General features: G+C 52.0%; 1 protein-coding gene across 1 annotated transcript in view; it reads right to left on the minus strand.

The window, feature by feature from the left end:
• Positions 1-13,012: 13,012 nt before the first annotated feature.
• The window catches only part of PIANP (PILR alpha associated neural protein), a 1,690-nt gene continuing 442 nt past the window's right edge, over positions 13,013-14,260 (minus strand). Inside the window, exons 3-6 of the mRNA XM_010291527.1 lie at positions 13,914-14,203; positions 13,670-13,751; positions 13,188-13,415; positions 13,013-13,034 (exon numbers count right to left, since the gene is read on the minus strand). Coding sequence (XP_010289829.1) covers positions 13,013-13,034; positions 13,188-13,415; positions 13,670-13,751; positions 13,914-14,203 — 622 coding nt within the window. The remainder of the gene's footprint in view (positions 13,035-13,187; positions 13,416-13,669; positions 13,752-13,913; positions 14,204-14,260) is intronic.

Consider the following 14,260-nt stretch of genomic DNA (forward strand, 5'->3'; position numbering starts at 1 on the left):
CAGTGAGTCCCTGGGTCAGAGCAAGTGAGTACAGAACTGCGGAGGTAACACTCTGCAGGTTCAAGTGCTTCCCACTCGGCTGGCTGAGCTCCTCCTCCCAGGCAGGCTGGCATGATGATCTCCCCATCCGCAGGGCGGTTCTCAGTCTCACCTAGATGCTCAAGATTTCCTAGAAAATCTTTTGCATCATTGCTGGGCCTCATTTTAGCAAGGATGTTTGTGTTTTCCAGGGACTCCCTCAGCACTGCGGTCACCTGGGGCTTTGTTTCCTCCAGCCTCCAGGCAGAGCGAGCATCTGTCACAGAAGCCTTTGGCTCTGTCTGGGGAGCAGCTGCCACCTGAGAAATCGCTCCGTGCTCATTCCTCTCTCCTTTTTCTGGAGTGGAGCCCTTCAGACCTGCCAGCTGACAGCCCCAGCTTCTCCCAGATCGGCTCCCATCATCTGCATGTGCTTGCCATGGCAGGCATGGCCAACTGCCCTTCTGGGTCAGCAAGGGGGCCATTCTAGGCAGAGGGCAAGTCCTGTACACAATCCACATGTAAAAATCTATGAAAAGTAGGTGATAAATTTAAGAAATGCTGCTTGGCACCCCAAAACTGCTGGAGATCAGGAGCCCAGCACAAAGCTTGGTTGGACAGAAGGACACTGCTCAGCCTGTCTAGGGCAGGACCTGATTTGTGGCTGCACTTTGTACTCAACCTCCTGTAAGGCATTGCTTAGGAAACACGTACGCAGCAGCAAAGACTGTAAGAAACTTTTTTAAACATCAGGAGCTTCTAAAGCACTGATAGTTTAATGCCTTGAGAAAGGTGAGCTGGAAATGGCAGCAGCGTGGATAATTGGGGAGGGGTGTAGAGAGGTGTTCCTCTGGCTGTTCTTTGCTTCTGTGCTTGAAGCTTCTACAATTGCCATGTATTAAAACTACCAAAATGTTCATCCCTGGCCCTCTGCAAGCTGTGCATCTCTGTGGCCCTGCGGGCCATCCTGGCCTGAATTCCCTGCTCTTAATATGGAGAGCGCAGGATGGGGCTGAAACTCATGGCAACCTCCTAGCACCTTCCACCTCCACACAGCAGCCTCCGTGTCAAAGCACCATGACTGCAACTGCACGAAAGGGCAAATGGCTTGCTGCTGCCAGGAGTCGTGCGAGCCCTCTCCAGCTGTGATAGAGCCGAATCTGCTGGGCTAGCTAAACATGCTGCTGGAGATGGCTCTCCCCCACCCCAGCGACTTTCAGTGCAGTGGGTCGGGGTGTGTGCTCAGTGTGTGTCCTTCCCAGAGGACTGATGCCACACGCCTGCATTTTTATGAGCTCACCCCTGCCAGAAAGTTTTTCCTTTCTGTGTTATTGCAGAGTGGAGAGTGCCTGGTGAAATCTTTACCCCAGGATGTCCTAATCACATACCATCTCCTTCTGCCCTTGCAAGTGCTGCACTGAAATGGCCTGGGTATCCCATGGACAGAAACGCTTTTGTCACGGAGAGGCGAGTCAGGCATGCGCCCCTGTCTGTCCTCAAGGGACTGGCTCCCCCTTCCTTGCTGACCCCCTCTGGTGCTCACAGCCCTGCAACGTGTCCCAGGTTATTGTGGAACGCTTTATACTTGACGCAGTGAATGCAGACAGAGAGCTGACAGTCCCTCTCACAGCTGCCAGCTCAGAAGGAGCAGAAGTAAGGTTGCCTGGGCATGTACTTTAACTCTAAATGTCCTGTTTTTCCACAAGTTTGCGTTTTGATGAACATAATGTTCTGGGAAGGAATGAGCTATCACCAAGCAACATTAACTCTGTGTTAACAAAGGGGTTTGACATTGAATTGAAGCCCGAGGACAATGCTGGCACAAGAATAAATTATCACAGGCTGGGCCATGGGTACACTGAGGTTGGAAATTAGAAGGAGCTTCCTACCTGCCAGTGCAAGGATCTGGAACAGCTTTTCAACAGCAGCAGTGAGGCTAGGAGACTGAACTTGTTTTGGGACTGGAAGTCTCTGAACAAGAGTATGGAATGGGGCTGCCTGCCGCAGGCCAGGAGATCTCTGCCAGTCCTCTCTTCTTATGCAATTGCAGGACATTTTCATAACAACTTTGCTCTTAAAGCAGCACAAGCCAAGCCGGGTGCCCGAGGCTCACCTGGAAACGATGCTGGCCGTTTGGGGCTTCGGGGACGGTGTCCTGGGGATGCTGCAGAGAGTGCTGTGGGGCTGTAATTACCCAGGGAGTGCAGGATGTGCCTCCCGGACACCTCCAGCGTGTAGAACGCTAGCACGGAAATTGGAGGGGACAGCACGTGACAAGCAGGCCCAGGACCGGTTGCCTCGGGTGGCGGCCGGGTGTCTTCCAGATCTGAGGGGATTTCTGATGAGCAGAAGAGGGCTCTTCTCACACAGCCCAGGGGAGCGTGTGCCCCTGTGAGCTGGGCACTTAGGGGCTTTGAGGCCAGCTCCTCCAGTCTTCACTCATCTTCATTAACCAAAGCTTAGTACCCATCCTGGGCCAGGGCCCATCATTCACCCCTTTCCTAGACAGGACAGTCGGTCGGATGAGACCAGCTTGACTCTGGGCAGCAAAAGGTGACGAGAGAGGGGGATGCCCCGGGAGCAGCTGTCAAGGGGAGAGATGACCGCAGCTCTCCCAGGGCAGCCGTGGGCTAGGTGCTGCAGTGAACCAGTGGCCTTGGAGCACCTCTTTCCTCGCTCCCTCCCGCTGCCAGCCCTGGACACCAGCAGCCCTGGGACACAGTGCACAGCTCCCAGCCACCCCTGCCGCTGGGCACCCGTCGGCACTCGACTGCCTAAAGCAGGAATTCTTGCTTGAAATACTTCACTGCCAGGTCACACTGGATTATACAAACCGGGGATAAAATGGGAGTTACAGCAAACACAGTGGTTGACTATCTCTTTTCTGTTTTTTTTTTTTTTAATAGAAGATTAAGGCATTGCCGAAGTGTCGTCTACATCTTCCTCAATGATGAAGGTTAGGGGTTTCAAGCTTAGCTGCTGACTCATAACCAGGCAGAAGAGAAAAGGGAAAATTAGCATGAGGAATATTGCTGATATGGCTTTTATGTGTTCAGAGATTAGTGTAGATATTGTATTGCTTCCTCTGTTATGGCTGGTGTGTTTAGTAAAAGTTTTTAATGGAATCTGATCTTTTTAAGGACATGGGGCACCTGTATGTAGAGCATTTGCCTATATCTGCAGATCCACTAGCATAAAGGACAAATCTCTAAGAAATAAGCTCCCCCAGAAAGCAACTTTAATTCCTGATGTTGGAACAGCAGTGCTTTTTTCTAAGTCTAGATGCCTTTGGACATTTTACTGAGCTATTGAACCGCTGGACAGCATGTCACGGTCCAGAGTCTAGCCTCGCTCTGCAAGGGTTAAAAATCGCTCCCTGTGAGTGCATGTCTGTGGACCCTCCTGGGACACAAGTTTGGTGTTCCAGCTTCCCCATTAAATACTCACTCTCTGACTGCACTAACTGGCAAACTCAGCAGAGGCCTGGAATGTGACCTTCATCTAAGCCATGTCACCTCCAGCGCACGTTGCCTCTGGATCAAGGCGGAGGCAGGCGGGGGAGGCTCAGGCTGCTGCTCCTGAGATAACTGGAAGGATCAGGGGAGCTGGGTGAGCACTCAGTCTAAACAATGGCTTTAGAGTCAGAGTTGTGATCATACTCAAATTAATTTCAAATATGCACAGTAACACAAGAAGCAATTTGCATAAGACGTCACATGGAGTTGCATTCAATTTTGCATATTTAAACAAAATACAATAAAGCACAGCTCGGGCGGGTACGTGAGATCATTTGTGCAGCGAACCGTGCGGAGAAACGACGTACAATTATCACAGGGGAAGAAAACAAATGGCAGCAACCACCCAGGATGCAAAGTCAGCTCAGAAGTTGTGAAACACCAGCTTCTTCCTTCATCCATCATCCTGCTTGGATTCACATTATCATTACATGAGCATGCGCTACTTTTCCACTAGGCCCTTCTGGTGCAGAGGATGGTGCTCGCTGTATCATACCACTACTCACTCCTTCACATTTGCATCCTTGGCTTCATCCTTGCAAAATACTTTACTCATGCGTCATTCTTTCTGGGCTTTCTAAGTGCATTCATCTCCGAGTCTGAGGGACTCCTCTCTCACCATGCACCACTCGAGGTGGTACTGTTCTTGCCCTTTAGTGGTAAAGGCCAGAGGCCAAAATACTGGCTCTGGGAGCCCAAGGGCAAACACCGACAGCCTCATTTTTAGTGGTTTCCATGCTGTGCATGTTCAGAGTTCAATCCCTATGGCTTAGTTCCTAGTACCGCTGCAGATCAGATGATGTGGCCTCCACCTCAGCTCCTGGAAAATGAAGATCAAAGAATTAACATTAGAAAAGGAAGCTGGCAAGAAAAGGTAGGAACATCCCTTAAGTGGGAATCAGCATCCTTCGCAGGGAACGTCAGGAGGGCTGAGACCTTTAAACCTGCAAAAGGGACTTTCATCCCTTGACCTACATTTTGTGACAATCCTGCATCTCTGACACGTGGGCTGGGTCCGCACTGCAGCAGTGAGGCTGAGCTCTGAGGGCTGAGCTGTGAGCATGTATAGTCCTGTCTACTTCCCCCTCCTTCCCCAGGAGGCAGGCGGGGGGATCCGGTTGCTGCTCCTGAGACAGCTGGAAGGATCAGGGGGGCTGGGACGCAGGTATCAGGCTAAAGCATCAGCAGCACTCTGATACCCATGAGCTTCCAGACCCCTGCTTCACCCATCTTGTCTTCATGTACCCAGCTCTTTTAAAGTCCCCTAGCTCTAAATTTCCATCCTGATCCCTTCACCTGACCCTGCTTCCCCTTCCTGTCCCATCGTTTATTCCCAGCCACAATTTCTGGTTCTGCCCACTCTCTCCTCACCCTGCATTTTCCTGTCCTCTCTCATGTTCCTGCTCTCTCATAACTCTTCTTTAAGGCCTGTGCTTGACAGCTTCGGCTCCTTGTATTTTAGTTAGGCAATTTGTTTCTCTCCACAGGACTGCCTGAGCATCAGCAAAGAACTGTCACCAAAACCCTGGAAGAGGCAGTGTTATGCTTAGTCACCATTTCGTCCCAGCCTTCCTCTAACTTGCAGGTACCAGGGGAAAAATCTGTCTCTTCCTCATTTGCTGCACTTAAAACTACTGCACAGTGTCATTAGCTACAAGTAAGCTTGACAACATCAGTAGTGACAAGAAACACCCATTTAGCCATGACTTTTTTGGTCTTCAGTTTTGCCATGGAGGCCCTGATGCTCGGAATAAAGGAAATCTCTGCCACTTCTTCCAGCTCCTGCTGTGTATCCAGCCAACGCAGGGCAATGCTAAGCAGAGCCTCGGACCTCATTTGCGTGATGTTCATTCACATGCAATATGTCACACAAGAAAGGAATTGGCAAAGCAGAAAAAGGCATCAGAGAGAAACCATTTCAGGCTTAAATAACTCATCCTGGTGTCTGAATCAATGTAATGAGACTGGCACAAGCCTCCTCTGTAGGTGTGTTTAACCATTGCAGTCATGTTTTGGTTAATAAACACATTCAACCAAAGCTGTGTGCGTTACAGTACACTAGTCTGGCTAGATTGATTCCCCTGATACTAGCAGAGAACACCCACTACTTGGGTTCAGGAAGTGTTCAAAAACGTCCCACTTTCTGGGTCACTTTACCAAGGCTCAGATGGTACCTGAGGGAATCACGATGCCTCTCCAAGCATCCTTCCATAGGCAAACTAATTGGGAAACTAACCATCTCTTCAGCCAGGCCAGGCTGTAATGCAGATTTCACCAGTGCATAGACATCACACTATGTTCCTCTGACATTCAGAAAATGAGTCACCTCAGGCTTGTTTGCTTGCTTGTTTGTTGAACCCTCGCGGTATGTCCAGCCATCGACGAAGTCTGGGCTTCAAAGTAGACTGGCTGCCCTAGAGCATCTGCTCTCCTGCCACTGGAGCTCTAACTAGGAGCCACAGAGATGCAAGACAGGTCCCTGGAGCAGAGATTGGCATTTGTTTCCCTGCCAGATCCCTTGTGGGGATTGATCTGAAGTTGAAGATGGTTTTGCTTGTATTCTGGTCACTCCCAGAGAAAGCTGGGCTTTGGATCAATGTGGAATACGTCACTGAATGGTCTATTATTCACTGAGTGCAATGTGCACTCGGAGATACAGCAGCCCTCAATAAAGATTCAATTCTGCCTCCAAGGATCAAAGCAGGAATGAACCAAGGGAACTACTCAGCTCCTTTACATGATGCTGAAATGAGTGGTTGCTTGTTTCAGGGTGATTCTTCACGGCAGTTTCAAGTTGTATGTTGCTCCTAATTAAATGGCCCTCTACAGACACGTCCCTTTAGCAGGGTGTGGAGATACCTCTAACTTAAGCTGTCTGTTCCCTTCTGCACCGAGGCTTACACCTGAGTTAGCACAGCTCGCCATGCTGCCGTGCCCGGTCCACACTGTGGCCCAAGGAGCACGATGATGCCCACAGCTCCACAGGTGCTTGCCCACCACTACGCTCCTGCCCACAGCATCAGGCCGGCTCTCTCATGGGGCGTGCTGCGAAGGCACAAAAAGTGGCCATAACCAACAGGACAGGCCCAGGGAGGAGGGCAGAGCTGGAGCACATGGAGTCCTAACTTCCAGCCACAACTCTGGATAAGCTCCTCAAGCAGGGGAGGCAAGCGAGCGCTCTAGCTCGCTGCCAGATCCCTGCATTGACAGGCCCTTCCAGCTGACAGTTGCCTGATTTTTTTTTTTTTTCCTTCATAATGGGGTAATTTATTGCAGGTTATAGAAGGCATTCAGCTGGAAGGAATCCCAGCTTTGGGAGATGTTTTCATAACGTTTTTCTGAAGTGCTGTCTTTCCTGGGAAATCACAGTGGCCAGCAATACCTCATGCTTGTTTTTGACAACTCGTTGGGGCAATTTTCATGTGTCTTGATGTGGTCATACAATTTTTAGGTGTTCTTCTTTGGTTTAAATTATCTCATCCATTCTTCCCATCTCTGCTGTCCTCATTCAGCAAGCAGCTCCCCATTCTAGCTCCTGTTGGAGAACAGGACACTGGGGAGATGCTAGGGAAGGAGACAAGGCTGGAGATCGGGAAGGAAGGGAGATGCTGGGAAAGAGGCAGGGCTGGTAACAGACTGAAAGGGTGGGAAGTCAACATGGGCAGGTGGGCAAGAGTGATGTAGTGGGGAGTGGTGAGGGGAAGGAAGTAGACCAGGGAGTTGGTGTGTCAGGAAGCCAGAAGAAAAAGGGGCAGCTCGTGGAGCTTCTCCTGTAAGGCAGAGAGTGAGTCCTGGTGAAGAAAGGGAACATTTGACTGAGTGCCTGCAGCCTCAGCCTCTGCTGAGAGGGCTCCAGAGGAGAAGCATCTGATGACAGAGAAGGCAGCAGGAAGGGCTGAAGCTCTGGCTGGGAGCACATGAGGTTTGTGCAAGACATTTCACTGCACCGATGAGTACTTGAATCTGTAATTTCAGCACAGTGAGAATCTATTGCCTCCTCAGTCAAGTCTCTCCACCCTGCCCAGCCCCAGAGCTGCTGTATGTGGTTGACCAGAGAGGATCAGCCAGTGGGGCAGGTGACCAGCCACTGAAAGCAACAGGGGTGAGGGACTCCCTCCTCCCACACTCAGCACGGGGGCAGAAGAGGTGCCATTCAGCCTCTCACGCATGCATGCCCTGGGACAGCCTCCACAGGCGTGTGTCTGCTCTCCGAGGGGCCTGGGGCCAGCTCCAGCCCACAGAGACCCTGTCCAGGGCACAGGGTGCCATGTGGAGGAGTCTGGCCCTGCAGCAGGAGGTGGTCCTGGGTCCTTCCAGTGGGCAAGAGACTCCAGGACAGAGTCCCAGGTCAGGTCTGGTCTGGCGAGCCTGCTCCATCCTCCAACAGTAAAGCAGCGGATCAGGAACACCTCCAGTGCCTGAAGATTCAGACAGCGAGCGAGCAGAGGGAGCAGGGGCCTGGGACCGTCCCCAGCACCCAGCGATCCTCCTACCACTGGCCCTTCAGAGTGGCCACTGTTCCTGGTGCTGGTCTCCAGCACTCCACCATGCCCACCCCAGCACTGATCGCCGCTGGGCCTTGCAAAGTGGGGGAGTTGCAGGAGACAAGGATGCTTAATTACAGAGCAGCCCTGGAAACCAGCAACAGCAGCGGCACTGTGGCCAGGAGGGGAGGCAGCAGGGCTGTAAATAGAAATTGCGGAGGCAGCCGCGGGGAACAGAGTGAGGGAGGCTTCTGCGCCTGCATCGCTCCATCTCCCTCCCTTCCCCTCAGCTTCTCTCACCTCTCCTGGCCACCCCGGCTCCCAGCACGAACCAGCACGTGACAAGCAGCCCCAAAGCGTGGCTGGGGGGCAGCACAGCTGCTCCAGGAGGAGAAGTGGGTGTGCAAGGCCCCAGCAGCCACCTCCATCAGGCGGCACTTCCCATGGAAATGTGTGAGGAGGGTCAAAGGACAGCTTTGGCCAGTTAGGAGACCAAGGTGAGATGGACATGGGGTCAGATCCCCCCGTCTACCCCTCCCCCAGAGGAAGCTGTGGGGTGCCAGATATCTGGCAAGATATCTTGCCATATATCAGATATCTTCCCCAAGGTGAAGTCCTTTTTGTCCCACCCTGACTTCTCTCCATTACGGCCTCTTCCACAGCAGCAAGAGCTCTGCTTTCAGTATTTTGCAAAGGTTTATTTAAAAATGTTGAAACTAACATCCCACAAGAATTGAATATTTCACCACAAGGAGAAGAGAAATCCTACAAAAATATATATCACAGCGCACAAAGGCAGGGGAGGGGGAAGAGCGAGACTGAGCGGGGAAGCAGGAGGGAGGACGGAAGTGAGGATGGGAGCCGCAGTAGAACAAGACTGAATGGCAAAGGGAGAACAAGAGAGCAGTGGGGAAAGTGAAACAGCAGGAGGGGAGAGATAACCTGGAGGGAGACCCTGGGAGGGGCAGGAGTGGGAAGCGGGAAAACGGTGGGAAAGGGAAAACAACAGGAAAAAAGGAGTGGAGAGCCGGCAGTCGGTGAAGGAAGGGGGCCCCTCTCTATGGTCTTGCCAAGGTAGGGCCAGGACTACAGTGAGACATCAGCGGGGGTGCAGTCGGGGAGCTGGAGTTTGGCCCAGGGCTTTTGTGCTGCAGGACTCGGCTCTAAGGCTGTGCCATAGACGTGGTTTGTTGGAGTGTAAAAACAAAACCACAGTTTAATTCAGAACAGTCTGAAGGTGATCATGTTTGAGAACTTGTGGGGAATGAACAAACCACTCCTTTCCAAGCATTTTTCCTTATCAGGAAAGGGAATGGGGAATGAAAGTACCAGATTTGCAAGGGCACTTGGGTGCCGTTGAGGAAGAGGTAGATAGCCCTCTCTGAAGCTGTGGGATGCTCGGCTGGATGTGAGTCCCTGGAAATTGGACCAGAGAAGCAGTGTGGAAGCACACACCGGAGGTCGGCTCCCCGGCTTACCAGTCGCAACCAACCAGATGGGAAAGCCCAAGCAGGATTTAGCCTTGTGGTCATGCCACTCTGCTGGGTAAACACGGGGAGACTCCAATTCCTGCTCCAAAACAATACAGGGCAGAGGAGAGAGATTCTCGCCCAGACATTCCCTTCTTCCCACTGTGCTCATAGAGAAACCACCCTTGTGATAACAAAGCCACGACCCTCCAGGAGCTCAGCAGAGACACGGTTCCTTCAACTCACCCAGCCTACCTGGATGTTCTCTTTTAATTGCACAGAAATGTTGGGCAGGCTCAGCCCAAGGCTACGAACATTTTCAGTCAGTTTCCCTGCACACCTTTCTCTCTGTAAAATTTCCACTAGAAAAAATTAATCCAGATCTTTCTCCTCCAGTCACCTAGAAGACAGTGAAACCTGATGGGCTGTGACTGAGAAGGTGTTGGCCTCTGCCCTGGCTTGGTACTTGGTGCTGTTGACTCGTCCATGTGCGCATCTTGCAGAATATTAGCCTGGGCCAGGGAAGAGGCTGCAGGCATACTCTGTCTCCAGTCTGTGTAGGGGAAGGTGGCTTATAATGCTCCAGCCATGGAGAAAACAGATCCAGTGAGATTATTTATTGACTGGAAGAAGCTCGTGTGTCCACACATGCTTTGAACGTTTTGTTCCAGGGACAAAATGTAGCAATGAAAGTTTGGGCAGGACAATAAAGTTGTTTCCCATACCTAACCTGTTTTGTGTGAGAGAGTGAATGACTGTCATAGAAACATATTTGGCTAGAAAAATTGGTCTTGGAAAAGATGTTCAGCATATCCACACTTGTGTCATTGTAAGAGTTTTCTCTACTGCGTTCCCCAGCTTCCCCCTTACCACAGCATCCATGAAAATCTTCATTCCCTGGAGATACTTTTAACAAAGAAACACATTAAAGGGGGAAAAAAATCCCAAAACACCAAAATCTGATTTGCCTGTAGAGTTTACAAAAGCCTGGCCAGCAGAGTGCAGGGCTTCCCCGCATCAAGTGTTGGAAAATGTTTTCACTACACCTCTGGAAATGCCCTGCCACTTTCTTACAGACCCTCTCTCCACACAGGGTGGAGTCTAAACTCTGGCCTTGTTTCAACAAGTGCTATTGATCAAAGAGCAATGTAATTAATCTGGTTGGGAAGATTACTTAAACTTGTTCAAGGCATCATATTGTAAACTGCCAGCAATAAGCAGTGCAACCTCTTGCAGACTGTGCAGATGGCCTTCTCCAGCACTGATGTGCCAGTGAGAGGGGGAACAGCCCCAGGCTGCCCTCAGCTGGCGGGGGCAGTGGTGAGCGGGGCAGCCATCTGCCCCCTTCTCTGTCCATCCGCAGCTTGACTGTCCACCAAAGCCTTGAATGGAACCTGAATAAGGAAAAGGCTCGGTAATGGATCAATCTATGGTAAAGCAATAATATCCCCTGCTACAAGCGGAGCCTCAACCTGCACTTAGACTAGAGACCTCCAGGATCCTTTTCCACTTACATCTTTCAGCCATTCTGTGCTTTTAATAAGCCAGTAATTTTATTTGACTTGTCATTTTCTCCAAATCTTTACTGTTTTTTTGTGAAGCTTATTGCAATTTACACTCTCATTTAAATGTCCTTCACAGTGAGTCAGATGGGGCCCAAGATCCCTAATAGTTCTGTTGGGTAAATGGGCAGAACCAGGCCTCTTACAAAACTCCCTGTGCTGTGTCATATAAAGAATAGGCTTTTACTGCAGAGATAAAGGATGAAAGGGCCATTTCCTTTTCTCCAGTATGACTTTCGTCAGAGAACTTGTATAGTGCATTAGGGCCTTCAAATTGGGGGTGAGTTTCCTGTCTCTGGCCACGTCAGTCCAGAAGCTGAAGGTGTTTGTACAGTATAGGGGCAACCTTACCTAAATCTGCATCATTTCAGCTCAGTGGCTGTCAGTGTGGGGTCTCTGAACTACTTTGAAGTTGTCCACAAAAGCCAAGGGAGAGCAACTGCTGTCATTAAGCTGAAATTTGCCATTTCACACTTCCTCAAAGTGACACCCATGGATCCACACATAGGAAGAGGTTGAGACACACTGATCTTACTTGCACAAGTAACTAACAGTGCGGCTGCCAGGCCTACCGACCACCACAGCCCCAAAGTACCTGCTCAGGCAAATGGTTTGCACTGATACCTGTACCATTGGTTTTTGTCCCCAACTAGCTGTGGCAATACACTTATGAAGGCTGGTACCCCAGATATCCACTCTCTCATGCTCTTGGTGAGCATTGCCTCGTAGGTCTCCAGTCACCTTGCATTCCAGGAGACCTACCAGCAGTACATGGCAACCCTCCAAATGTTCCAGAGGTCAACTCTAAACGTCTCTTTGTCATCCCAGGCACCCAGAGTCATGTCTGCTGCTTGTTGCCTGTGGCATGAGAGTCTGAAAGCAATTCCATATCTCAAGCGAGAAAAACTCAAATTCCCCGTGCCCAGCTATATCTGCATGCCATGCTTTAGCTGCTTTGGCAGTATCCCAAGGACACTTGCTAAATAACATGACGAGCAGAGGGCTTCACCTCAGATTTTCTGAAGAACATCACCATAGACCGATGTTCTTCAGAAAAACCTTGCTGAAGGAGACTGAGTGGGTGGAGGCGGACAGCAAGGAGGTTTCCAAGAGATCAAAACATTTGGAAAGCCAAAGGAACCTTTCCCAACTTTAACTGGCAAGAGAAGTAGCAGGGGGAGGAACTGAGAGAAAAAAATTGGGGATGGAGAGATGAAGCAAGATATAAGCTGAAGAGAGAAAACAGGAGTGTTAGGCAGAAACAAAATAGAAAGATGTGAATATCTTCCATCTAGAGGGGAGGTGACGTTTTCTTCAAGGAAATGGGTTACTGAGGGGGGCCAGGTGCTGTGTGAGCCTCTTCTGCCCAAGCTTCACCCACACTTGGGACCCTTGGGAGGGCCAAGGCCTTAGGAACAGAAGAACCTGCCACGACCTGAGTCCCAGTGCAGGGGAGACCGAGCCCTGGTGGGCAATCCTGCAGCCAGTGAACTCCAGAGGTTCACTTCAAAGCACACGACATGGGAAGGGACACACAGAGGGGTTAGAGCCCACAGGGACAGGGGTACGCCTTTCCACCTCACCTACCCCCAATGTCAGGCATGCACTGGTGAGAGTCACAGAGATCCAAGTGTGTGTGTGTCTATGTGTGTGCTAGGAGAGCGGCTGGGGAGGCCAAGATTTCACACCACCAGCAGCTACCTTCCCTCTCACCACCCCGCTTTCTCATCACCCTGTCCTGTGCGAACAGGGGAGGTCCCCAACCTTCCCCCAGCGGGAGGCTAAGGAGGTCCAGCTTGTCCATTTGCCCAGGCATATCCTGGTGGAGTTAGTTAATAATGGTGGTGGCGGGCCGTGGCACAAGGAAGTGTTTTTTTTCCTGGGGTAGCAGAGGCGGCAGGAGTCTGCGCTCGCCAGCTGTGACAGGAGGGTGGGGGGAGCCCGCTCTGCTTCTCCCATGAGCATCACAGGTTCACCAGTGGGATTCTGGGGGGAAAAGGGAATCGGAAATTAATTAGCGACGGGCACTTATGCTGCCCCACCGCCCCTGCTAATCAACAGGTGCCTTTGCCCTGCCTCAGCCCACCTGTCCCCCTGTCCTCTGCCACCCCCTCCTGCCCCAGCTCACCGGCCACTCACCGGTTGAGCTGGAAGGCCGTGATCTTCCCGTGGCCCCCCAGTTTCTCCACACCCTCCTGGCCCTGCCTGGACTCCTCTGCCTCAGGAGTGGGAGCCAGGGAGTCACTGTAGGGCCCCAGGATGCTGACGGTGGTGGGGGAGAGGTCCGTGAGGGGCTGCTGGCTCTCCTGCTGCCTCCCACCGCTCTGCTGCCCCGAGTGACGCCGGCGTTTCTGATTACGGTCCCAGCTTTGGAGAGAGACAAGGGGTGAGGTGAAGAGTGCCCCCTCAGACATGACCCATCCCTCAATGACAGGTGTCCATGGGACCCTACTACACCCAGCACTGAGAGCCCAACATGGCCACGTGCCAAACCTCCTGTGGGCTTCCACCACCAGATCTGCATCCTTGGGACAAACGAGTTCCAAGCCCACAGTCCTCCTGCCCACCCATCTGCAGATACTGGCATGGTAACAGCCTACATTGTCCCAAATGCCACTCACCAGAACTTGAATATGATCCCGGTGGCGACCAGGACTATGATGATGGAGATGGTGATGGTGACATATAGCTGGGGGTCCACACCTGCAAGACAGAGGAGGAGAGGGGGGGTGTGATGGCCACCCCCACTGGTCCCTGAAGAGCAGCAGTGCAAGGGGAGGTTCCTGCTGGGGCCCTCGTGAATTTTGCAGAAGGAGCTGCTCCTGTGGGGATGGGGGCGGTGAAAGAAGCAAAGGGCAGATTTACCTTCCCCCCGTGGCCCAAACAAGAAGGGCCGCAGGGTGGCCGGGGTCTCGCGTAGGTTGAGCCCCGCGTTGTGCAGAAGCGAGTGGGAGTTGGGCTGTGCCGTTGCCATCCCGTGTGGCGAGACAAAGGTGTATCCCAGTGGTGGGAAGCCTGGGTTGGCTGAGTTGGTGTCCCCTCCATCCTCATCCGACACGGTGGTGCCCCACACGATGGCCCAGGGGTACTGGGAGGAGGGCATGCCATCTTCAAATCCGGAGGGGGTGGCGGGGCGGGCCCCTGCTGCCTGGCGCCTCAGCCGCACGACGTGCCGCAGCTCTCCCCCCCGGGGGGACAGAGCCCGCTGGCGC

This window comes from Phaethon lepturus, unplaced genomic scaffold (genome assembly GCF_000687285.1).
Source record: "Phaethon lepturus isolate BGI_N335 unplaced genomic scaffold, ASM68728v1 scaffold8470, whole genome shotgun sequence".
NCBI classification, from domain to species: domain Eukaryota; kingdom Metazoa; phylum Chordata; class Aves; order Phaethontiformes; family Phaethontidae; genus Phaethon; species Phaethon lepturus.